Raw genomic sequence first — 27,342 nt, forward strand, 5'->3', positions numbered from 1 at the left:
TATTAACATGAAGGAATTATTCAGGAGAGGATTTAAAAGATGTTAGTAGACAAGGGTCTTGCCTGAAGCTTAAGCCATAAAGAAGGAAAAGTTGTCTGTGGTGCCCGAGAAGAAAGCTGTATTGCCTCAGATTGTCAGGCTGCTGTATTCTTAATCTATTGTGTGGTACGTGGAGTTGTCTTCTTACTGACACTCGGAAACTGACAGCCTCTGGGGGACAGTTCTTAATTAAATCCCTTTGTGTGCAAATCTGTTCTCTGACAGAGAGCGGAAAGACAAAGAGAACAGAAGAAAATTCTTTTCTGAATGGCACAGGCAGCAGCATCTTTCTGTCCTTAGTTTCTGTTGCTATAATCCTTGTGTTGGAGGCTGGAAGGTAGCTTGTGAATCAGCATCACTTCACATTAGAATTAGCTCTCGTTTTGAGGGAGAAAGTAGAGAGGGGCAGGGAAGCTAGGTGGGGAGCCTTTCTATGCCTGCCTGGGTGGGTGAAGGGACATCATGCGCAGGGCACCTGCCAGCCCTCAGGGGGTCGGGGACTCAGGCTGCAGGGCCAGTGTCCCCAGGTGGCAAGGGCCCTTCTGTTTGTCAAGTTTGGAAGGAGAATTTGGCCATGTCCTGTGCTAGTTTAATCAGACAGTTTCAGGGAAGAAAACTGAAGAAGGACAGGGGAGAGGTTTAGTTCCAGGTGACGGCTGAAAGGAAGACCTCATTTTCCAGGTTTCTTACAGGTCGTGAGGAGGGCTGACAGGTGCAGGCAGAGCCACTTCAGGATGCCTGTGGATTCTGAGTACTTAGTAATGAAGATTTTCTATCAGTGGCCCTGTGGTAGGACCAGACTTGAGTTCAGGCAGCGACCTGCCTCTGAAAGTCACCAGACCTCTAGGTGTGTTTTCACTCCATAAAAAGCAAAGTTGAAAGGAATCACTTCAGCATTTTCAGCATTTTCCTCCAGCTCTGAAATCACACAGTCCCGGGTTATCAGAAGCTAGTAAGACTTCATTATATAAATGGAAGGGACTTTGTGACTTGCCGCCACATGCATCGGAAGGGTGTGAGCTGGAAACAGGTTTTCATAAATTGGGCAGCTAGAAAAGGCACTTTCGCCATCTGGTGACAGAACTGTGACAATGATTTTGGGAGGCTGCTTGTCCTGGGCTACACGGAGAGACTGCTTTGTCATTCATACCTTTCACTAACTTCTTAATCCGAGGTTCATCCAAATAATCATGTAACAGGGTCAAAATGAATACAACAAAAGTCATATGTGGAAGCAGGGAGGTCCTCTTAGTTTAGAACATTGCTTTTCCTTTCATGGCTCCCAACATTTGCTGATGGCTGAAAACAGTTGCTCTTATGAAACTAAAGTTTCTGTCTCTTTTGGGATATCCCAGCCTTTTGGACAGTCAGGAATCTGATCACTTCTGGGAAGTTACTCAGCTTTTCAGGAGTTATCTTCCAAACCTAGGGCCATTTTTCTGAGTGCCCCCTCCACCAGCTGCAGGCTGGTTCAAGCCAGGGTGGTGACATCTGACCTTTTGGCTTCACCCTCATTCCATTCTCCTCCCTCAGGTCCTTCTTTCCAGATGAGAAGATGCTTTGCCTTCCTTTGTTATATGTTCTTTCATTCTTCCCACTCTATGATTGAACCTCTGGACTTTGGCTCTTGGTCTGTAAAACTTGAGCTCAGGAAGTAGTGATAATGACCACTGCCTTCCTGGAAAGCCTAGCCTTCATCATTCTTAAAAGCACGGCAATTATGTAGTTACTTGTTCTGCTTACTTGTGTCTGCTCTCTAGAAAACCAAAGCTTAGCTTCTTTGTGTAGATGCAATGGTGGAAGGGCCAAAGGGAAACACTGGTGAGAAAGAAATACACAAGTGTCACTTCGAAACACTGTCCTTCTCTCCGCCATGACTACTAGCACATTTGGCCCTCCACATCCACAGATGCCACATATGCAGAGCCACCTGGAAGGGACTTGAGCATCCTTGAATTTTAGTATCCGAGTAATTTCCCAGAATCAGTCCCGAGTGGATACCAGCGGACGACTGAAATTCATCCTTGTGGAGTGTCCATCACGAGCCACTCACTGCTCTAAGCACTTTGCCAACAGTAATTTAACCATCCTCATTTTACAGATAAAAAGACTGAGGCACAAGTTTCAGATAACTTGCTCCAGGTCCCACAGTTAATCAGGGGCAGAATTGGGCTTGATTGTCCTCTCCTGCTGTGCACGTTTACACTGCACTAGACACCTTTGATTTTGCACTCCTGTGGCCAGGCAGTGACTGTGAAGATGGGTACCCCAGTAGGTTCAACAGGTAACTTCCTCCTTCCCCTTTTTAACATGAGGACATGGAAACTCAGGAAGGAAAAGGGACTGGCTGGAGATGGCACAGTCCAGTTCTAGAGCTGCTTCTCTTCCTGAGAATCGCTGTACTGTTGCCATGTATGCTGTCATTCCTCCTGTTTCCTTGGCCACCCTTCCTACCCTTGCTCTGGAAGCCTCCTGTCCTGGTGGCCAGAGGTCTCCCCATCTGCGCTGTGTCCAGCTTTGTATTTTTCCTCGGGCTTGGCCGGAAGAGGCCAGATGTTGGAGCCACTGCACAGCCTCCTCGCTGGGGAAGTCTCATGGGGTTTCAGTGGGAGAAGGAACATGGGATTCCTCCTGTGTGTCTCATCTTGGTACTATGATGTTGGGTGGTTGGTCAGGGGCTCGCCTGAGGCTACAGGGCAGGCTGAGGAGTGAGGTCCAAGACCGAGTTTCCCACGTCTCATGGCCTACCTGGGTCTCTAGATCTGGGAGAACCCTCGTGCTTATTCCTTTGCAATTAAGATTCCTGGCAGCTGCTCCCAGAGGCCCTGACAGAACTTTAAATTGTGCTAATGATTCCACTCTCTGTCTTTGCTTTCTTATGGAAGAGCTGCAGCCCGGTAAAGCGCCACTAAAATCCTCCATCAGATGGCTGCTGGTTACAGGTGATCAGTGGGATGTGGAATATTTCCTGGCATTTTTTAGGTACTTCATAAATGACCTTTGATGTGGAACAAATTCGTATCTGAGATTTTTAAAAATTTATGTTTAGAATATATCAAATGTGCCTTTAGCCCATCCTAACTAACATAAATGATAACAGCAACTGCAGATGTGGCACGGCCATGCCCTTTAAGAACTAGATAAGATAGATAACAATTATGATTAAAATTTTAAATAGTGCTAATTATAAAGCCATCACAAAGGGAAATGGTGGCTTATTTAGATGAAATAAAATAAGAACTCTAATAATAACATATTATTTGGAAGTGGAAGACAAAATTATCAACATGAATCATAAAAATGATATCATTGATATCATATCAAATAAATAAATAATATGCAGACTCTGTCCAGGCATCACTGGATGCCACTTTTTTGTCACATTTGTTTCTAACCCTCCTTTTTTAAATGAAATTGAAGTGTACAGATAGAAACAAAACTGCCCTCTCATTAATCCCATCCTGCCCCCCTTCCTTTCTCTTCAGAAGTAGCTGGTGCAGTGAAGTTACTACATGCGTTCCTGTACTGATTTTCTTATTTTATTCATGAGCCTGTATCTGTAAGCAACACCTGTTTGTACATGTGTTTTCAAAGACTGACATTGATAGAAGCAACATCATACCACATATATTCTTTTGCAACTTTTTTTTCCTGTTTATGTTTTTGAGATTTATCTGTATTGTCACAGGCATATTTGTTCATTAATTTATAACTGCTGTCTATTATTCCATCTGATTAACACCACAATGTGTTTATCCACTCTCTTAATGGTCGATTGTTTCTAACTTTTTTCTATTGCAAACTGTTAGGGCTTTAGGTCTTTGATAGATAGCACATAAATGGCATGCATTTTTTCCCTTCGACGTTAACAACCAACTTAGAAGGGACACAGAGACCAGGATCAGCATCCTCGACTGGGAAGTGTAGCTAGATGGACCAGGGTAGACCAGGGGCATTTCTGAACATCAGCAGTCTGAGCAACTCAGAGTCCACCTGTAGGGGTACCTGCAAGGTTTCTGAAAGGAGGGCACAAATGCACTCATCCTGTGAACTAGCCAACACCAGAGAGCTAATCAGAGGGGCTGAACAGAGTGGCTGTAGAGTTTCTTTGAATGCCTCCTCCCAGAGAGACATAACTAAAGACTGAAAGAGAAGCAAGAATTTCTCTCACTCCCGACCCTCTCATTCTAACCTATTACATATCCCAAACCAAAGCCCTTTTGCCCAGTTGCATGCTAACAAATGTAAGAACTCTGGTTCCCCTTCTCTTGGCCAAGACCTGATGTTATCAGATTTTCTTTTCATGCAACTCAAATGTGCATGAAATACTATCATTTGGTTTGCATTTTTTCTGATTTTTAATGAGATGGAATGTTCTTTTATACATTAATTGACCATTCAGATTTTCTTCTTTTGCCACTTAATAGAGCATTCACAATTGAGAACACTGAGACACAGCAATGTTAAGTGCTTACCCAAGCTTACACCAATAAATACATTGGAATTTGCATCCATGCCTGTTAGCTGCACTGTCTTTGGCCCTTGTAATAAACAGGGTGTGAGCTCAGCAGGCACGTATGTATGGGTGCTGGACCCAGAAGCTTGAGAAGGAAATATTGCATGTAGTTTGAAGAGGTTATTGTTGGTTATTGTAGATCCAAGTTGGTCTTGTCTTATGGTACAAGGACCCAGAGCACAGGATATTCATCACCTCATTCCATATTCCCCAGGGTATACAGGCTATATTCCTAATGCCTTCCCTCTTCACCTGCCCAATCTGATCCACTGTTGCACTTCTTCATCATAGTTCAGTTCGGCCAGTCTAGAATGTGCAGCATCCTTTGGACACATCTCCATCCTCATCGTCTTGTCTACGTGGTCCTCTTCTCTTTTCTACCTGTCCCAATCCTTCCCACCTGACTTACCATATTCCAAGTTCTCTGTCCGATAATTCCAACCAGAAGTGACAGCACTGCCTTTAAAACTCTCAGTATGCACATAGCTCAGTTAGTACCCAACATTTTCAGCCATTTTGTTGGTTTCTCTTCCATACATTTATACCTCATCTCCCTAACCAGACTGAGCATTTGAGGTGAGTGACTTGTGTATTTCTTTATGTCTCTCCTTGAGAACACAAGGAGAGATAATGTAGTAAGCCTATGCAATTGATCAAGAGTAGGATGGCCGGATTGTTGATGCGATTTGTGGGGCCTCTTCTTAGTATTGTTGCCCCAGGTCCCATGTGTATGTAATCTCTAATCAGCAAGATGGATGTGTATCTTTCATATTTGAATTTGAAAATTTTTGTCAATTGTGTAAGTATGAATTATCAATTATTCATTATACATTTTTAGCTGTTTAAAGAAGACATCAACAGAGGGAGTAGAGCAGAGAGTTAGACGTCTGGAATAGGTGGAGTGTGATATGCAGCTGTATGTGCCCTAGGTTCAGAACTGGAATCAGGACCTTGAAGTTTGCTTTCTGATCTCAGATTTTGCATTTACTCACTTTCCACACAGCCCTCACACACTATCGGCCCCTTCTTTAAAGTCACTGCTTTAGTATCTATGCCTTCTATTCCCTTTGTGGATTACATGTGTAATTCAAATCATGATCCATCTCAATAGAAAGGTTTAACTTTATTCCCCATTCTTAAGGGTTGGGTGCCTAATCCTTGAGCAGCTCTTTGTGAAGTGTTGAGTAATTGTCCCTGTAGCAAAGTTGTAGACACTGTTTTTGTTTTCATAATATGTTGTGTAAGTTCGTGTTAGATCTTGTGTCTTTCCAACCATTTCTTTCTTGACTCAGTCAATATTTCTTGAGCTTGTTCAACATTTTGCACTGGCCCAGTTACTGTAGCCATCATAGATGTGACTGAGAGATGGCTCTGGCCCTTGAGTTGCACCGAGTCTAGGTGGCCACACTTTCTGCAAACATGGGGGTTAGGAATCTCAGTGATAGATCATCTGTGTCCAAAAGGCCTGGCAGGCTCCAGGGGGTCCAGAGACTTAAAGAATTTCAAGGAAGGGAGGGATTGGGATAGGCAGATAGGAAGGAAGGGGGCAGACAATATTTCAGTGTTTCATTGGTTTCATGTTAGTATTATTTTGTATCATTGCAGAATCCAATAATCTGAGAGTTAGAAAATATCAATGCAGTATCTCTACTAATGGAAGAAATAGCAAAATGGGAAGAAGAATTTACTTTATGCTGAATAGTAGTTGAGAAAGTTCTATGCTGAAGTTTATCAGCTCAATACTTCTCTTTCTTCTCTATATTTAAATTAACTCCATCTATGAAACCATTACAATTACTTGGAAAATTGTTCTGGGGTTTTCATGCCTCCCGTATGTCTGCTCATGAGTGGGCATGTGCATTCAGCCTGAAATTACTCTCTAGCTACCGAAAGCCAGTGCACTTTGCAGCAGTGGGATTTCCTGGCACCTATTCCAGCAGCTCACAATCAGAAGCTCCAGATTAGACATGTCATGGTGGTCCTTATTCAGGTGACATTGTGAGCATAGGCATCTCTGACTTCTCACAGAAAGATGTGTTTAAGCTGGATTTGAGAAAAATAGGTTGGCATTCCCAGGTAGGTAGGCATCCCGGTAGATGGTGAGGGTTGCTGCTGTTGCAGACAGGATGGAGTAGGAGGCAGTGTCTGAAAAATACTTCCTACCTTCCATAGTGGAAAGACATTTGAGACATTAAAATCAAGCTGCTTTCTGTAACATTTCGAAGTTTGGTCCTTCTCGTGGTTATAATGATTATAATCACAGTTATGAAGTTAAACAAGGCAAAGCTTCTTACAGATAGATGCCTAATTGGTCTTCAGTTTACTAACGTAAAATATATGCAATGCAACATGAAGCTCCTTAAATGCTACTCATCTAGGAGTGTTAATCCCAACTCTGTACCACTTACCATTATATACAGCTTTAGTTTATGTATGTCACTTGATTTAAGCAGTATCCAGTTTTATAGGCCTCATTTTTCATTTAAGAATTGTTTCATGTGTAAACTCTATTACCTACTCCTACTTAATTATTTAGAAATAGATTCAATATTTATTCTGCAGTCCTTGCTGCCTATGTACATATGATATAGACATGTCTATAATTATTGAGCATTATAAAGGTCTAACTAATTATGAATAATTTTACTTTGCCATCAAGTTAATATCTTTACAAAGCCTCTGCTATGCATGTAGTAGTTATGACTAGCCTCTGCTAGTCATAGTTGAAAAAATATTCCCTAACGTATCTATTCTCCATTGTTTTGCTTCAGATTTGAGGGTATATCTCTCAGATCCTGTTTAACTGCTGTCTTACAGACAGTGGCACTTGGTAACTGTGAAAGCAATGTGGATGAGTGAGAATGATTAGTGCATCAGCTTAGAGACCCTGTTTGTGGGGGTCAGGTGCAATGTGCACACCTTTGCTAATTTTCCTTACCACCCCCTGCTATTATCTGTTTTCTCACCTTCCTGAAAAATGGTATAAGTAGCATTCATCTCTCTGGCCTCAGGACTGGAATGAATAAATGAACACATAGAGAATGTCTTCATTCTCACTCCCAATTCCAAGAAACTATGTTCTTTGGATCCCACAAGTTTTTTTCACTACTCCTGGCACACAGTAGGGGCCTTGAGAATGAATTCTTTGCCGCGTGCGGTGGCTCAAGCCTGTAATCCCAGCACTTTGGGAGGCCAAGACGGGTGGATCACGAGGTCAGGAGATCGAGACCATCCTGGCTAACACGGTGAAACCCTGTCTCTACTAAAAAAATACAAAAATCTAGCCGGGCGAGGTGGCGGGCGCCTGTAGTCCCAGCTACTCGGGAGGCTGAGACAGGAGAATGGCCTAAACCCGGGAGGCGGAGCTTGCAGTGAGCTGAGATCCGGCCACTGCACTCCAGCCCGGGCTACAGAGCGAGACTCTGTCTCAAAAAAAAAAAAAGGGAATGAATTCTTTTCTCAAATACCCAGCTGTTTCTCCAGGCTATGCATCTAAATTCTATCCATGCAAAACTTGGAATTATAACTGGAAGATTGTGAAGAATGATATTTCTGCCGTAAGGTGTTCTATATAAAATGTAGGTGGTGATTTGCTAATAAGAAGTACTAGTGCTTTAAACTTGAGTTATCCCTAGTTAAGTGTCTTCTGGGGAAATGATAACTTTAGAAGAGGAGAAAGATTGGTTTCATCTGATTGGAAAAAAATGTGCATGGAAGTTCCAGCTGCTGGTTGCAGTGTAAGTGATGTGCTGGGCATCTTACCTTTAGTTTCCACGTGGAACAAAGAGCACAGCCTGGCAAAAGGTCTGTGGTGCTGGAGTTGGCAGGTGGACAACCATCGCTTGGTGGGTGCTTAGAGTCAGAGCAGCAGCTTGGTGTCTGACCAGGTCGAGGGACAGGCAAATCTTTGACCTCACTCCTAGACCTTTGGGTCAGCTTCCTGGGCCTGCTGACCACGCCAGTGGGGATCCAGCCATGGGTTGGTAAAATGAGCCTAAAAGAGGGCCACTGTAACCCAGAATGCCAGATTGGCCCTGATGACTGGGGATTAAAGCCTCATGTCAAAGCTGGAACCCATGGCTGGAGCCACGGCTGCAGCTTCCATCTGCTCCTTGGCAGCGTCTCTGTGTCTCAGGAGGTGGGAGGCACTGGCACATTGTCCCGGAGGACTCTGAGCAGGAAGCTGCTTTTATGAGTGTACAGTGGCCATCCTGGGACACCAAACAGAGCCCTGTGTTGGAATGAGGGGTCCTTAGGCAGTGTAGGGACTGGAGCCATGGGAAGAGCTGGCCTGAATCCAGCTGGGTCTCTGTCAGATGTCCCTGGAGGACTTGAGGTGTGGAGTTCAGTGGTGGCTTTTCCTCCCTCATGTGGTGAGGCTGCATCTTCCTCAGCTGGCTGCTGAGTTCACGTGGGCACTGGGTTTTGTGTTTGTTTTGTTTTGCTATTTTAACAACATTCCCTTCCCTACATGAGGGCTATGCAAGGCCTAGGTTTGATCTCAAGCGATGTCTCAATGGAGGGAAAGTGCCCAGTTTCATCCATGTTGGTATCAAAGATGGCTCCGTAGAGGAGAGCACGTTTGAGCTGAATCCATGATGGGTAGGAGCTTATCAAATGTGAGCGAGAGAGACAGGACAGCACTGAGGGGGCACAGGCCACTGCTCCACCAAGCGAGGAGCTTGGCGGGGTGGGCTCAGGGGGTTGGCATGGCTGAAAAGGACGGGGCATTATTTTCATCTGTTGAGTCTGGGCACACCCACAGTGTTGGGTGAAGTCTGATCAGTGATCAGGGCCCAACACTGGCAAGTGGCCCAGTGGCCCAGCAGGTGGTGGGAGACTGAGGCAAGAAGGTTTTACTGGAAGGTGCGTTCATAGGTTGGGATTGTGGCTGCCTCAGGCCTAGGACGCCTGCCTGCAGGAGATAGGAACGTAAACCAGGTGAAAGCAGGGTTCTTTTATGTGACCTGGATCCTGGGTAGGGATTCTGGAACCTGCTTATCAGATGAGAAACTCTGACTTCTAAGTATCCAGGACCTGTGACTAGCTTGAGGGCTTTTGCCCAGGCAGGACTAGCAGGGCACCTGGCTGGCATTTGAGGGACTGACACAGCTTTGCCACTTGCTGTCACCAGCCTCACTTTCTCTGGGAATTGAGGCATGCCCAAACCGGGAGGGAAGTGCATAGGAGCCCAGCATGGGTGCTGGTGAAGGCAGATGTAGGCGCTAGGAGGTGAGGCCTGATTGGCGATCCTAATTCTAAGCATCAACTCTCATTTTTTAGAAGTAAACAAATCTCCAGACACAATCATGCATCACTAAATGACAGGGAAGCATTCTAAGAAATGCATCCTTAGGTGATTTTATCATGATGTGAACAACATAAAGTGGGCTTTACACAAACCTAGACGGCATAGCCTATTTATTACACACCTAGGTTATATGGTATAGACTATTGCTCCCAAGCTGCAAACCTGCACAGCATGTTACTGTCCTGAAAACTGTAGGCAGTTATAACACATGGTATTTTTGTATCTAAACATAGAAAAGATATGTAAAAATGTGGCATTGTAATCTATGGGACCACGTCATATATGTAGTCCCTTTTTGACTACATTTGGGGCACATGACTGAAGTTGAATCAGGATTTCTAATTATTTAATGACAATATAACTGACAATCAAATGTTTTACAAAGCTACAAAACCTTTGAGAAAATAGCATGCCGGCCTGTGTGCATGCCTTTGAGCAGTATTCTGTGGCATGGATTCAGTGAAATTTCAGCTCCAGTGGCAGTAAGAAGTGTTTTGTTTCCAGGCCAGTGATCTCTGCCCCATTTGCCAAGGTGTGCGCCTTCATGCAGAAAGCTGCTGGACGAGGCTGATTCAGGGCCTGCTGCCTAAGGACCTGGAGCCTGTTTGACGTTGCAGTTGGACATTTATCTTTGGTCCTGCTGTATTCCAGGGCCCTCCCTGGTGATATGACATAGGGCATGATCTGGCCTTCCTTTAAATTCCCAAATGGAAATGATGCTTTTTACTCCCTCCCTGGTGTATGCCTAGGTGAGGAGTGGATGCCACGTTGTGCTGCTTCGTGAGGACAGACCTCTTGCTCCTTGCTGACTATCCTGATCTCTATAGGGGATGGTGCTCCCCTCCCCTGGGGCAGGGTGTTCTGGCTCTCCATCACATAATCCACACCACCTGGGCTTGAGGGCTTATGCTCTGAGTCCTTCTGGTCAAAGAGTTCTGACATGCAATAAACCATGTCTCTTGCAACTGAAGGTCTTGGCTTTTAAAACTCAGAATCCTGTTCTCATTCTGCTTGCTATGTATATATCCCCATTGAGACAAAAATGCTACAGACTGAATGGGGCAATTGGTAGGAGATACAAGGCAATGAGACCCACAGCAATGACAGCAACAGCAAAGAACAACACTGGTTATGGTAGCAAAAAAAGAAAAAACCTAAATGTGCCAACAGCAACAATAACAAAAAAACTCATCTCAAAAACAGGTCTTTATATTACTTCAAGATTGATTTTAACTTCTAAGGCTACATTGCAAACCAGGTCAGCGTTTTGTCTCAGGCTACTCTAAAGTTTTTCTAAGTTTCCTTTCTTTTAAAATTTTTTTTGGCCAAGTACACATACACACACACCTAGCCCTCACTCCCAGGCAGGTTGACTGTGGTCTAGTGCGTCAGAAAGAGACACGGTCAAACTCACATTGAGCTTTTGCTTCTCGTAATAGCCAGTCCACTCAGTGGAGATTTCAGTTTTTAGTGTTTGCGTTGTATAGACAAAGGGAGCATCTGTGAGAGGTGCTCATGTTCTTTACCTTAGAAGTGGTGTTTGTACCATGGACGTGGGGCACACAACTCAACTGGGGTCTCCCTGCCCCTGGGAAAGCAGGAACTCAGCTTGATATGACCCATTTTCATGTCCCCCATTTCCATAGTCTTTCTAGTGGGTATCCCCACTTTCCTGTTTTGCTTCTAATGGCTGGGTCTGCATATGCTGTTCCCACTTTGTCCTGGGTTAACCGAGATCAAAAATCACTCCATTGGTGGTAACCAGGAGATAAATCACCATGCCCTGTGTGGGTGACCGTGGAGGGTTCCATTAGCCACGTACAGCTTTCCTGGGAATGGCTGGTATGCTTGATTTGGATGGCTCAAGAAGGCAGAGTTTGAGCTCAGGGCTGGAAGTACAGAGAGGCAAATGGAAGCTTGGTTTCTAACAGAGCATCATGATGCTGGATAGTGGGCGGAATGACATGGAGGAGATTGGAATCACCATGGACTCGCAGTCAGCAGCCGTCAGTGGAAGAGGATCTTGTGCTCACAGGACAGACCTGCCCATGGCATGTTGTCTAACGCCTCTGAGTCTCAGTTTCTTGTTAGTACAAAGGGTCAGTAATTTGAGTAGGTGTATTTTAGCACTGCTGTAAAAGTTCTGTGAGGGAATATTCAGAGTCCCTGGCCCGTGGCCCTGCTTGGATGCCACTCTGTTTCTCCTCCTTCATTCCTTTCCCCTTTCCTATTCCAGTGTCTTTGTAACTGGAAACACTGGGAGTGTTCCATATGAGGCTGGGTGGTGACTTGACAGGGTTCTAGACAAGGGACTCACCTACATGGTGAGGGGATGAGCAACAACTCAGCAGCAAGTTTTTATTTGTTTAATTTTTTAAGAGATGAAAAACGTTTCTTCAAAAAAAAAAAAAAGTTTATTGAGAAACCCAATATGCAGACCACGAATTAAACAGTGGCTCTGGCTGGACAGGAGATGGAACATCATAGCCCTGTAGCCCGTCCTGTGCATTTTCACCTAACACAACTCACTAAACACCCAGCACGCCGTGTCCACACTCTGAAAACCACTGGACTGGATCATTTTTTTTAACATTCCTAAAACACTTAGGTGTCTTTGCAGAAAGTTTAGGGGAAGAAAAGTATGACCCTATAGGGCCAGGCACACTGACTCACTCCTGTAATCACAGCACTTTGGGAGGTCGAGGTGGGCAGATCACTTGAGGTCAGGAGTTCGAGACTAGCCTAGCCAACATGGTGAAACCCCATCTCTATAAAAATTACATAAATTAGTCAGTCATGGTGGGCGGGTGCCCATAATCCAAGCTACTCAGGAGGCTGAGGCAGGAGAATTGCTTGAACTCAGGAGACAGAGGTTGCAGTGAGCTGAGATTGTGCCACTGCACTCCAGCCTGGGCAACAGAGCGAGACTCCATTTCAAAAATATATATATATATGACCCTGTAGGATAAACATGACAGCAGGCATGACGCTGATTGTGGACTTGTGTTTCAGGTGTCTCCATGTGAGAGGTGTCGCTGTGAAGCCAACGGTGAGGTGCTGTGCACGGTGTCAGCGTGTCCCCAGACGGAGTGTGTAGACCCTGTGTACGAGCCTGATCAGTGCTGTCCCATCTGCAAAAACGGTATGTGAGATGCCCATTGGTGATGGGGTGCACGTCCCACCCTGACATACAACCCATGTGCTGCTTCATGGTAGACGGGACACACGTATGGATATGTGAGTTTCAACCTATGTGTCTATACACATGCATACACACGTGTGTAATCTTTCGGCCACAGTGGTTCTGTAGCAAGGCCTTCTCTTACTGGCATCGGCACCATGTTTTATGGATGTTAAGAAGTTCTTTGGGGAGAAATTCAATTTCCACCTTTGAGGAGAGTCACTTATTTTAATTTAACTTCGTTTGTTCTTGCAAAGCTATTTCTATCTTTCCAAGACAAATTAAACACACTGGTTGGGCTCATTTACTTTTCATTACTAAGTGAATTAAACTTGGGACATAATTGAATATTTTTCATAAGCAAATTAGGCAGGAAGAGAGTCCCTTCTTATTCCCAGTGAGAACCCCTGGTAGATCAGAAGCCTTGCCTGCTTTATGAAAATGAAGTGGCAGGATGTCCTTGATCTTAATTTGTCAAGGGAGAGTGTTTCCTCATCCTGACAAACGATGATTACTCTGTACCCGAAATACTGAGGGCATTACACTTTAAGATGGTTTTTGACGAGAGTGCATTCCCAGGATGGCTGGGCCTGAGAATTATGGCTGGAGGGCAGTTTGACAAGAGGCTGAGCAGAGCTTGGGAAACAGCGGACGGAGGGAACACAGCTGGAGTCTACAAGAATCTGAGTGGCCTTGCTGACAGGAGCGACTGGACTTTCTGGATGTTGCCCGGGCATGCTGTGGGGACCCCTGGTTGAGAGCATTCAGGGCTAACTTGTGACACTGTTGGCCGTTCAAGTGGGTTGCTGGACCGAGGCTTGATAGCTGTGTGGCATAGGTTTGGTAAGTGGCAGGCGTGTGTCAGAGGATGGTGACACAGGGGTGGTCATGGTGCTCAGGCAACTCCCAGAGTCCGTGTCATCACAGTCAAAATTGTGTGGGCCATGAGGTTCCATGGGTACCTTCGACCACGTACCTGTACATATCCAAATTTTACTACAACACATTGTAAAACTCTTGAGGTAAATAATTGGAAGAGGGAGTGATGTTGCTGTTGAAGGATAGCCCTGAAAGAACAAGATGACTGTGTTAGGAATGTCATAATCATTGTAGCATAGTACATCCAGTCCTCCAAAGGCAAGTGGACAGTGTTAAAACAAAGATGTCACAGAGTGTACTTTATATGGGGTTGGCTGGTCTCTTGTGCATGTTAATTATGAAGAAATCCTGAGGTAGGATTCCATTTGGAACGAGTGGGCCTTTGAGCATGGAGTATGTGTGTGTGTGTGTGTGTGTGTGTGTGTGTGTGTGTGTTTTAATGATGTTGAGACACCAGCTGTGAGACTGAGGGAAATCAATACAGTTTACTCTGCTAGTGTTAATTTCCACTAATTAACACTAATAAAGGGGGAAGAAGACTCGGATTGAGGAAGGAGAGGCAGGTGGAGAGTCTGGCAGAGTCTCGGGGTGTGGCTTTCAGCACATGTACTGAGGAGCCCGAGTGAGCACCTCTGGTCTGCTGGGAGATCTGAGGGCTGGCGCTCAGGCCATGTGCCCTGCATCTCAGGGGTACTGGACAACAACTCTCACTGCATCAGGGGGTTTAGTGAGTGGCTTAAATATGTGTTGCTCAAATATTTGGCATCTTAACTATCCAAGATATTCCATGTTTTCCCTGTAAATTTTGATTATAGACTAAGTCTTGGCATTAGATAGCCAGGGAATCCTACCTTGGGTGTTACCAATAGGTGAGAAGACAGGATTTCAACCTCTGGATTGTTTTTTCCCGCTTTTAGAGAAATTTCAAACCTACAGAAAAGTTGAAATAACTGTCCAGTGAAGAATTGTATACCTTTAGCTACACCTATTCCTAACACATTGCCATATTTGCTTTGTCTCTTTTTTTGCCCTCTATCTTTGGTCCTCTCTTGCCCCATCTCTGTGTATACATAACCCAACACCATCAATATATTTACTTATTTGTTCTTTCCCATAAGACACACAGCACAAATTCTATTGCGACTACCACCAACGTGAAACCTACTGAATAGCGTTCAAGATTTTTTTAGAGTTTTTCTTTTGTCCTTAGGATTTATCCTTCTTAGAGCATATAGTCAGAGAACTACATTGGACAGTTATTTGAATGAATACTTAAAAGTGTGCAGATATGTTAAATTTACAGAGATGTAATTTATTTCTGTGTTCAGTTTTTTCATGTAAGATATAATTATATGTTTGAGTAAAAAAATGTACAAAAAGGAAACACTTTATAAATATTATATACTCAGAGATTCACAGTTTGTTTTAATATTGCATTGATGGTTTTGTGAGATAGTTGTTGTCCTGACAGTAAACTTCTAAATGTTGACCCTTTCCCTCTATATTTTGAGAGGCAGTATGGGATGGAATAAGGTAAGATTTTGTGGTGGCCCACTAGAGATTTTTAGAAGGGAGATGAATATGTTTTTTAAAGCTAGATTTATATTACAGAAAGACTTCTATTATAAGGCTTGATCCAGTTGTATCAAAACATCAACAACTTATTTTGGGGAGTTTAACTGGAAATAAATTTAAATGTGTCTAATCACGCACATACAATTACATTTCTTTTATTCACCAGATAGAGCTTGGCTTTCAGCTGTCTCTAGTTATAGGGTATTCTGACCTTGACAGGGAAAACGGGGTTTGAAATTCTTAGTAAAAGAGAGCTACTTGAAAAATGAAAACAGCTTCTATGAAAAACAAATGCTCTATAATAATTGACTGAGATTAATGAATAATTTACAGTAGTCTAACCCTGCCTCCCCACATAAACAATGTTCTTGTAAAAAGATTATATGTTTGATGCATCACAGATTAGGTGACATCAGAAATGAATGCTTTATATGAAATTAAAAGCTTGAATAGACTTATCTTGGATGAAATATGAAGGTTTCAACTCTTGATCTCCATAGACTGGCCTTTACTCCTCACTCTGGCATATCTTGACCTGTAGCATTAAATAGCTCTTTCTCCGACAGAAGGAAAATTACAGTTCAGTTGCCAGCTGCCAAAGTCACTTGCATCAAAGGAGCAGAAGATGGAAACCAAGAATGTCTTGAATATAAATAAATGATCACAAATCACATGTACTTTAATATATTCACTTTGTTGACTTGTGCAGATCAATCTCCCAGTGTTTTTCTTTTGATAAAATGGATGTTGCATGGCATTATTTGTTTTTAAATTCCCCCCACCCCCACAATGATACAAACAGTGAGTATTATTTGACTTTCAAGAATTCAACTTTTCTCTGGTGATAGGTGCACAGCACCGATTCCGATCAAACCCCTTAGTTTTAGACATGCTTGTCTGCATCAAGTAGGCACTAGGCTCCCATTAGCGATCAGAAGACCTCCATTCTGCAGGTGTACATGTCGTCTTACTTTATAGATCCAAAGAAGAAAAATGATAAAAGTAAGACATTGGTATTGAAATATGAGGACTTTGTCAGAATTAGCTGTGTTTCTCAAAGGTGGAATATGGTATCCAGGGGAGGATATGACTTATGCCAAAAGCACAAAGCCACTGGATATAAAGGTTGTATATCTCCCTGAAGTATTACTGCCACCTGATGATTATTACTTGCAGCTTTATTTTCACACGAAAAGTAAATGTCTATTTTTTTGGAGGAAAGTGAAAAACTTTTATGACACTTTAAAGATAAACACTGAGACGTCAAATTATTAAATATAATTTCATGGGAAAATATGTAAGAAGCACTGACTGAGAATTCGGCAAAGTTTTGTTTGTTTTCCTGTGTATTTCATCGAGTGGGATAAGATGGTAGTAAATTTCATGCAGTGAGTTAGACAAAACGGAATGGTGTGTGTGTGTGTGTGTGTGTGTGGTCATATCAAGATCCTCTCACAAAGAAAAGCCCGCTCCTATATGGTCTCACCATTGAATCCTTCCAACGTTTTTACCAAAGAAATAATACAAATTTTATGGAAAGGCTCTGTGATTATTTACAGATTACATGATTGTGCCCATAAAAAATAAAGGAATTTACAAATATCAAAATGAAGAGTTGATTTTAGCAAGGATGTTTAGCAAGATCAGTGTTTGAAAATCAGCTGTATTTCTATATACCAGAAACAAATAGAAGCGAATTAAAAACTAGAGTTTCAAATAACGTCATACAAATCAAAGACTTGGAAGTAAATCTAACAAAATTGTGAAAAGTCTCCGTACTTAAAAAATATGAATCTTTATTGAGAGAAATTAAAGAATACCTAAGTAAAAGGAGAGATACATCATGTTCATGATTGAATCAATAATATAAAGATGTGAGTCTGCTTCAAAGTAATCTATTGATTCAGTACAAAATTCTAGCCAAAAATCCGATGGTTTTCTTTAGCAATTATCAAACTGATTCTAAAATCCAAATGGTATACAAAAGCCAAAGGCTGGCCTGAGAGATATCCAAGAGGAACAACAAAGCTGAAAAATGTACAAATATTAAGACTTACTCAAAGAGATAGTAATTAGCCAGTTGTGGTTTGGTCCCAAAGAAAGACTGACACATGGAACAGAACAGAGTCAGAAAAGGCCTGTGCATGTAAGACCACCAGCTGTGTGACTAAGCCGACGTCACAGAACAGTGGGAAAGGAGTAATCTTTCCAATGAATGGTGCTAGACCAACTGAATAGCAGTATGGAGATAAAAGAGATCATGATTGCTACCTCACATTCGACAAAAAATCATTTCCAAACAGATTGCAGATTTAAATATGAAGGCTAAAACAATAATGCTTTCAGAGGAAAACATAGAACAGCTTTGTCACTGAGTATGCAAAGGTTAAAAGAACACTAAAAGCACTAAACATAAGGAAATAATTTACAAATTGAACTTTTTAAAATTCAGAATCTTTGTTCACCAAACAACACTATTAAACAAGCACAATATAGCTCACATGTTTTGAGAAAGTATTTGCAGTATGTATAATTAACTAATATCTATTTAAATAATTCCAACACATCCAAATAAAGCAGAAAGATACAAAAGAGAGAAAAGTATAAGGAGAGATTCCCAACTTTCTTTGTACATCAATACCTTTTTCCTAATCCCTCTGATCAGCAAGATGAGTTTTCTTACTGAGTTTTAAGTAATGGGCTGCCTTCGTTATTTCTGTAACATTGCGTTTCCATGACAGGTCCTGTTCTTGCTGCATATATGAGAGGAAAAATAAAAAATAGAAAAAAAGAATTTCCTGTTCTGCTGGAATTAAATTAGTGTTAACCTGACATAGATTGTGATCACTTAAGACGCATTTTGTTGTTCCTAGAACAATCACTAAGAAAATCAATAAAGGCATTAAACATGACACACGAAAGAATTGTATATCTAATTTTAAAAGGCAGTCAAGGAGAAACAGAGGAACAACTGTCAGGAAACTGACAGAAGACAAGTAAAATTATATACATATATGTACTTAATAACAGAGCCCCAAAATACATGAAGTAAAAATTGATAGAATTCAAAGGAGAAATATAAACAAGTAATTGTAGTTGCAAATTCTGATAAACCATTCAATAATTCATAGAAAATCTAGACAGAAAATGAACAATAATGTAGAAGACTTGAATGACACTATATAGTGAACTTGATCTGACATATATGTACAATATACCACCCATCCACTGAAGAATACTCATTTTTGCCAAGTGCAGGTGGACACTCTACAGTTGACCATATGCTACGACATAAAACAAGTCTCAATACATTTAAAGGACTTAATCATATAAAGTTTCTTTTTTGAACACAACAGAATTTGAAAGGATTAAATTAGAATCAACAACAGAAGGAAATGTGGGAAATTGGAGATTATTTGGAAATTAGACAGCACATTTTAAATAACCCAAAGGCCAATGAAGAAATTTCAGAGATTTTAGAAAATACTTTGAACTGATTTAATAATGAAAACAGAATGCACTATAAATTGTTGGATGATGCTAAAGCAGTATTTAGAGGGAAATATATAGATACAAAGACCTATCTCAGAAAAGAAGGAAGGTCTCAAATCAGCAATATAACCATCTACCTTAAGGAACTAATAACTGATCAGCAAATTTTACTAAAAGCATGCAGAAGGAACTCAAAAATATAAGCGTCAATCAATTAAACAGAAAATAGTAAAGCTTAGGAAAAAAGTAAATAAAACCAGGTTCGTTTTTGAAAGCTGGTTCTTAACAGCATTGATAAAATTGACAAAACTTTCACTAAACTAACCAAGAAAAAATTAGAGAAGACACAAGTCAGAAATGAAAGAGGGGCATCACTACTAACCCTACAAAAATGAAAATGATTACAAGGCAATACTATGAACAACTCTTTGCCAACAAATTAGAATAGTTGAAAGAAATGGACAGATTCCTAGGAAAACGCAAATTACCAAAACTGACTCAGTTCATTTCTGAATTGCCCTAAAACAAATAAAATACAAATTAATAATTAAAAGCTTCCCACAAATAAAAGCCCAAGCCCATTCACCTTTACTGGTGAATTCTTTCAAACATTCAAAGAAAGTAATAATACCAATCTTTTACAAACTCAACCAGGAAACAGAAGCAAAGGAAACACTTTCCTGTTTAGTTTCTGCATTTGTTGTTACCACAACACTGAACATAGACAAAAACACCACACAAAAGAGAAAGCTAGAGACAAATTTATTTCATGAACATAAATGGAAATCTCCTTAACAAAATGAGTTAATATCAGCAATCTGAATCCAGCACCATATAAAGAATTATATACTTTAACCAAATGCAGTTGATTTCAGTTGTGCAAGGTTTGGTTTACTGTCTGAAAAATCAATGAACATAATACATTAATGATGTAAATGATAACAAAAACCTCATATGATCTCAATAGATGCAGAGAAGGTATCTGAAAAATCCAACACTAATTCATGATTGAAGCTCTCAACAAACTAGGCATAAATGGGAACTTTCTCAATCTGATAAAGAGCAACTATGAATAACTCACAGCTAACAACTGTTATGAATACTCTCTCAATACTCCTAAAATCTAGGAGAAGGTAAGGATATCCATGTTGACCACTTTCATCCATCAATGTAGTGGAGGTCCTATATACAGAGAGAAAGAGAAGGCAGGAGAAAAAAGAGGAAGGAAAAGGAAATTAAGAAGTAAAACTACCTTTATCAGAAGAAGTTATGCTCCTGTATATGAAAATACCAAGAATTACACATACACGTACACACACAGACACATACACATGCACACACACACATATACATGCATACACACATGCACATGCACACACACACAACTATGGGGGCTAATAAAGATTAATACCAGATATATATACAAAAATACACATTTTTGTAGTATACAATGGGTAATACAAATGAAACTAAGAAAATAATTTCATTTAGAATAGCTTCAAAAAGAGTAGATACTTAGAAACACATGTCACAATCCAAGATTTGCACACTAAAAGCTGCAAAAGATTGCTGAAAGAAATCAAAGGACATATACATAAATGGAGAGATATTTCATGAGTAGAAGACTCAATGTTGTCAACATGATAGTTCTTCCCAAATTAAAATATAAATTCAGTACAATTTCCACACAAACCCCAGCATACTTTTTTTTGTAGAAATTGACAGTCTGATCCTAAAATTCATGTAGAATGTAAAGGATAGCCAAAAGAAAATTTTAAAAGAACCAAGTTGGAAAATTTTTACTATCTCACTTTGTAACTTTTTAGAAAATCACAATAATCAAGATACCATAGTATTGGTGCAAAGATAGATGATGGAAAAGAATTGACAGTCCCAAAAGAAATCCAGTATGCAAATATTCACATATTCATTTTCAACCAATGTTGTAAGATATCTCAGTGGGGAAAGAATAATCTTTTCAACAAATGGTGCAGGGACAATTATATATTCACATGCAAAATAAAACTTAGACCCTTATTTTATACTATATACACATTAACTCAAAATGAACCATAGACCTAAATGTGAGAGTTTAAACTATGTAACTTTTAGATTAAAAAGATAGGAGAACATCTTTATGACTATAGGTTGTGTGAATACTTCTTAAAATTAATGTCAAAATCATAATCCACAAAAGAAAAAACTAATAAATTGAATGTCATCAAAATGAAAAACTTTTGCATCTCAAAACACACAACAAATAAAATGAAAATATAAGCCACAAACTTTGAGAAAACATTTGTAAGTCATGTATCTGATAAAAGACTTGTATCAAGGATATATAAACAACTCACACAACTTGAAAAGAAGACAACCTATTTAACAACAGGCAAAAGATTGAACAGACAATTCAGCAAAAGAGACAAACAAATGACAAATAACCAATGCAGATGATGCTCAACCTCAGCCTGGCTGTGTCCTCACCCAGATCTCATCTTGAATTGTATTTCCTGTAATCCCCACATGTTGTGGGAGGGAAATAGTGGAGGTGATTGAATCATGGGTGTTAATGCTGTTCTTTTGATCTGGTGGTTTTATAAGGGGCTTTCTCCCTGCTTCACTCTGCACTTTTCCTTGCTGCCATCATGTGAAGAAAGACTTGTTTGTTTCCCCTTCACCATGATTGTAAGTTTCCTGAGGCCTCCCCAGTCACGCAGAACTGTGAGTCAATTAAACCTCTTTCCTTTACAAATAATCCAGTCTTAGGTTATTTAGCAGCATGAGAGCAGTCTAATGCAATACTACTATACCCCATTAGAATGTTTGTAATAAAAAGGACAGAAAGTACCAGATGTTGGCAAAGATGTGGAGAAAATGGAAAAATATTGTTGGCAGAAATGTCAACTGGTACACTTACTTTGGAAAACAGTTTGGCAGTTGCTTAAAAAGTTAAAGAAAACTTACCATATGTCCCAGTTATTCCTTCCTAAGATTATATCCCAGCAAATTGAGAACATATTTCCACACAAAAATATGTATGCAAATGTTCCTAGCAGATTATTATTATTCCTAGAATTATTATTAATGGCCAAAGAGTGGAAATAATGCAAATGTTCGTTAACCAGTGAATGGATAAACAAATGTAGTATATTCATGTACTGAATACTATTTATCAGTAAAAAGGAATGAACTAATGATACATACAACATGGATGAACCTCAAATACAGAAGCTGTTGCAAAAGATTACATATTTTATGCTTCTATTTCTTTGAAATATTTTGTGAAGGCAAATTTACATAGGAAGAATATTGATCAGTGGTAGCCGAGAGCTATAATCAGAGTGGGAATTAGTTGCAAATCATCATGAGGGAATTTATTGAGGTGATGGTATGTTTATTAATTGAGTTGTCAGGTGGATACACAATTAAATTTACTAAATATCATTAAATTATACATTTACACGGGGTGAGTTTTCTGGTATGTGAAATATTCCTGAATAAACCTGAAATTATTGACCCTCTTAAAAAAGATAGGCAAAGTGAAATTTTTGTAATTTCCTTTGACTCACTCCCAAGGCTAATCTTGATACACATCCTTTATCTTTCCTCAGAGACTGACTTTTCTAATTCTGGTCTGATGTCTTTAATAGCTTTATGAAATCGTCCTTCTTAAGCCTACTGAAGCTGAGACCCTTATAAGTATATATTATTTGCCAGTGTTAAAATAGAAACTCTAGACAAATTAAACTTGAGTTTATTTAAGCAAAGGATTCATGAGTCAGGCAACATTCAGAAGCAGAAGAGGTTCAGAAAGTTCCACCCAGCAGTGTGAGCAGTGAGCTTCTATAGGCTGAACACAGAAGCAAAGTGGAGAAGTCACCTGGTTTGCTGCAGCCTGACGTCTGCCATATTTGGGTGTGGTGTGATGAGGCATTTCCCTTATTTGGGCATAGTCTGATCAGTTGGCTGCCTGTAATTGCTTGAAGCTCAGCTGCTTGTGATTGGCTGAAGCCCAGCAATTGTTATAAAAATATACTCCTAAATTATGTTTTGATTTGTTAGGTAGAAAGTCAAAGTAAGGAGGCTGCCTCAAGCTAATAGCCTCCTTCTTATTTAATACCTGTAAGAGGTAAGAAGTTGTAAAGAAAAATAGGCAAAGAAACACAAGGCTATAGCTGGTTATAGATTTTTTGTACTCTTGGTTCCTTACGCGTAATGTGGAAGTCCAACTCCCCACACTTCCCTCTCTCCTGTTACTATTTTCTTGCCATGGAGATACCCTCTTTCTCCTTCAAGCAGTGCTCTTCTCCATGTCATTCTAGGCTCTTCCTTTTTATGGATTCAGCTTCCCAGAAGATGGGGCTGAACACTGAAAATGCAGGGAGAATGAAAGCCAGTGCCTGCCTCCTGCTCTCCTGCAGGCACTGCATACTGTTAAAACTGCAGAGCCCATGACGCAACACTCACATGCTTTTTAGGACCTGTGATTCCCAAAGTCTTGTGTGTAGCAGAACCACTTCGAAGGCTTGGTGAAGCACACTTTGGGGACCCATGCCTGGAGTGCCTGGTCCAGAGGTCTGGGCTGGGGCCTGAGAATTTGCATTTTAACAAACACTGTGTGCTTCTGTTGCTGCTGGTCTTCTGTTGCTGTGTGCTTCTGCTGCTGCTGTGGGAGCCACTGCTTTCGGGCACTCATTTGTTCATATTATTCTTGGATATTTCCTGCCAGTCAAATTTACTGAGAGAATACAGTGCTTAGAAGGCTTTAAACATGAAATGAGATAAATTTGAGACTTCGGATGGATTTCAAATGCCTTAATTAATTTATGCTTGGTGTATTCTACAGATTGTAGGGTTCATGGAAATATATTAACATGCAATAATACTTTAAAATTGGAAAATATCAGGGCAGAGAAAACATGACTGTTGAATGGCAAATTAAATCAGAAAGGTTTTATACAGAAATACGCTCTCTATCGTCATATACAGCTAGTTAGTACAGGTTGGCATAAAATTAGACTATAGGCTTGCTAGCAGCCAAAGCAAAAAAGAGAACCATAGGAAACATTAGCTACAATATTTATCAGAAACACACAATTCTGTTTTTCTTGGTACTGAAGCCTGGAGGAAATGACTCGCTGGTGAATTGTTTCTGTACAAATAAACACATAAATACATTTTAAAATATTTAAAAGCTTTATTCAGTTCCTCCTGTTGGCATTTCCCAACAAAAGTCAAGAACTCTACTCCAAAGTGCTAAAGTACTTATTTAACACATGTCTTCTGTTTTACTTGCATTTTGATTTTGTGGGAATATTGATTCAGATGACATCCCGTTAATCTGCAAAAAACCCAACGGGTATGAATTATTTATTCTTATTAGAGAAGAACCTCAGTATCCCAGCCTCTGTAATAAGTATTTTCACGCTGTTCTTGATCACTTCCTTGACTAATACTAACTATGTGTTTGCTGTTGCTATTTCAGGCTTTAGTGCTCAGTATCAGCAGGAAAGAGTTCAGATGGTTCTCCGATCTTTTCTTTTCTGACAAACTAGATAAGGAGGATGAATAGATAGCATTTGATCTCTTACATATAGGAATTTAATTTGTTTTTGTCTCTTCCTGAGATCTTTGAATTAGCACCTCTTCTTTGTAAATCTGAAAACAATTTAAAATAGTCCCTTTGTTTGCAAGCACTGCGGCAGAATCATATTTTTAAGATAAATAAATAAAGTTACAGACAGACTGCCCCAAAGTGTTGCTACCAGTTTATTAGGCTGAAGTACTTTTCAGAATTAAGTGTACTTCTAAACTGCTGGTCAGAAGATGTGTGCTGGTGGCTTTATTTGTATGCTTCCTCAAGACAAACTGCCTTTGGGAATGGATTTCAGACAAAGCCAGGGACTCGGATCAAAACCTGGCGTCCACTAGGCCTGGCCATTACCAGTTACACTGTGCCCCTTGAACTTGTTGAGGACCAACCCTGGAGTCACTTCCCCATCTCTGCCTCTCTTTGACTGTCACTGAGTCTGTATAAATGTGTGTCCAGAGATCCTTGTGGGAACTTTCTCTGGCTTGTTTCCTAATGGAGATTGATTTCACTCGTGACTATTCTCAGAAGCCACAGTCCTAATCCCATTGTATTCTTATGCCATTGATACTGAGTTTAGGAATTGTGTAGACACCATGTTATGTTGGACCCTTTGTTTTTCAGATTGTTGGAGAAAAGTGTGTTGTGTGTATGTGCATGCATTTTTGTATATATTGTAGCATATATATGTTACTCTTATAAAACACTGAGGCACTTATTGTTTATTTCACTGCATGTATAAAGATGAGTCAAGCTATGATGCCTGCCTTTAATGATCTCACAGTCTAGAGATGAGGTAGCCTTGTAAATAACTTGTGTTTGCTGTTTTACTTGAATTATGATAAAAGTAGTGAGGGAAAGAGGGGGAAGAAGTGAGTAATACTGCAGTAAACATCATAATGTATATGGCCTTTATTTGCCTTTGAATTCTTTTATTAGGAGAAACTCCCAGGAGTGAGATTATTAGGCTGACAGCTTAGGATATTTTATGACTCTGATACATATCACCATGTTGTTTTAAAAAAGGTTGTGTAAATTTATAAAGCCTCTGATTTTATTATAACCTTGCTAACCTTTTGTTAATTTAAACTATAGAAAAGTGATGCCTCATTATTTCAATATTGAGCACATAAACCTTACAATATTTTCGATGGTAATTTTTCCACAATGTATTATACTTCTCTACCTTATTGGTAAAATAATTTTGAACATAATTTAAGTGGTTCTCAATAACTGAAGACCCTTGATGTGAAAACCAATGATCAGACTGCCTTGTAATACGACGGAGTATTATACAGTAAAACTTTGGTCAAGTAACTTGATTTCTGTGTATCCTTTTGGGTACCTATAACTTGGAAATATTTAACATAGCCACATCAGTGGATGCTTTGTGTCAATTAAATACCAGGATGAATTTCAAAGTCCTTCATTAATTTATTCAACAGATATATTGACTCATCCTTTACTGTATGTCACAGAAGAGAAAATGGCTAATAGGAAAACTTCCAGAACCATAGATTATGTGAAGGAAACAGGTGATTTCCATTGAATTTTTGAAGGACACAGTATTGAGCAAGGAGAATCCCTGCTGCAGAGTGGGAGTGGGTCATGAAACAGGAGAAGAAGAGAAGGATTTTGTGGATTATGGGCACAGCATATGTCCAGAGGGTGGGAGTGAACCACATTTATGCACTGGATTTGTTGCCTGAGCCTGGAGTTGGAGGGAGAGTTGGGAAGTGAGGCAGGGATGTGAGAATGGATGCTGACTAGATTAGGAAGGACCCTGATGCTTCATTAGAGAAGTTATTAATAGATTTAATTCTGAGGCCATGAGAAGCCAAAGAAGGGATTATAGGATGGAAATGGTGCAAATACATTTGACCTCTTGAAAGTCATTCTGGTTGAGGGTGTGTGAAAAGAGGCTATTGTAGTGATCCAGAGAAGGGCAATAGTTTGGACATGGGCAGTGAGCACAGGGAGACACGGTGCACTAAGGAAATACATCAAAGGTCAAGTCAACCGCACTTTGTGGTTGACCAGACGAGGTAGGGGGAGATCAAAAGTTTAAGAATGGGGCTTCACTTCTTATTTGGGTAATGGCAAAGACTATGGGTTGATCCAAGAGGCAGGAAGAATGGGAGGAAGAGCACATCACAGGCACTGATGGATGCTTTTATGTTCAGTGTTCTGAACTGTCAAGTTAGACTGAATTCCTTGAAGAAATAGTACACATAGCCTTGGCTTTGGAGCTAGACTGGCACATTCTAGCTTTATCCCTATCACCTTGTCTAATTTGCTTCCCCTCTTCAGTTTCTTCACTTGTAAAACTGGACAATCTTCCATTCATTCCTTGTGGGCTTCATATGAGGATTAAGTAAATCAAGAGCCCACTGTTGAATCCAGACACTCACGACTGCTTTCTCCCTGCCATTGGCCCCCTGGGACTCCATCCCAAGTTGAATTTCTTAAAAGTAATATCCACCTCCAAATTTTCTTTCAATCAACCTCTAAGACTTGTTGCTTGAACACTATGGCAGTTTGTCCAGTCTCAGGCAGTGGCCCCAAGCTGCAGAAGCGGTTAAATTTCCAGCTGTATTTCACAGGCAAGGCCCTCTGTCCTCTAGAAGATTATCCATTCACACTCCTTCACCATTAGTCATCTGTTAAAAGCTGCTTGGTCATTAATACAGTGCTTTAAAATATCTCCAGCCTGTGTCTTCAGCAAAAGGGAAATCAATTGTCACAATATACAATATAGC

The 27,342-nt window shown here is 40.5% G+C and overlaps 1 protein-coding gene across 3 annotated transcripts in view; it reads left to right on the forward strand.

The window, feature by feature from the left end:
* The window catches only part of VWC2 (von Willebrand factor C domain containing 2), a 142,399-nt gene that overhangs the window by 17,212 nt on the left and 97,845 nt on the right, over nucleotides 1-27,342 (forward strand). For all 3 annotated transcript variants that reach the window (XR_004433231.1, XM_033194259.1, XM_033194258.1), the window contains exon 3: nucleotides 12,879-13,008. Coding sequence is in view for 2 of the 3 variants with exons in the window: in XM_033194259.1 (XP_033050150.1) it covers nucleotides 12,879-13,008 (130 nt within the window). In the remaining variant the exon portion in view is untranslated. The remainder of the gene's footprint in view (nucleotides 1-12,878; nucleotides 13,009-27,342) is intronic.

The sequence above is a fragment of the Trachypithecus francoisi genome, unplaced genomic scaffold (assembly GCF_009764315.1).
Source record: "Trachypithecus francoisi isolate TF-2019V2 unplaced genomic scaffold, Tfra_2.0 Lachesis_group4, whole genome shotgun sequence".
In the NCBI taxonomy this organism is placed as follows: Eukaryota; Metazoa; Chordata; class Mammalia; order Primates; family Cercopithecidae; genus Trachypithecus; species Trachypithecus francoisi.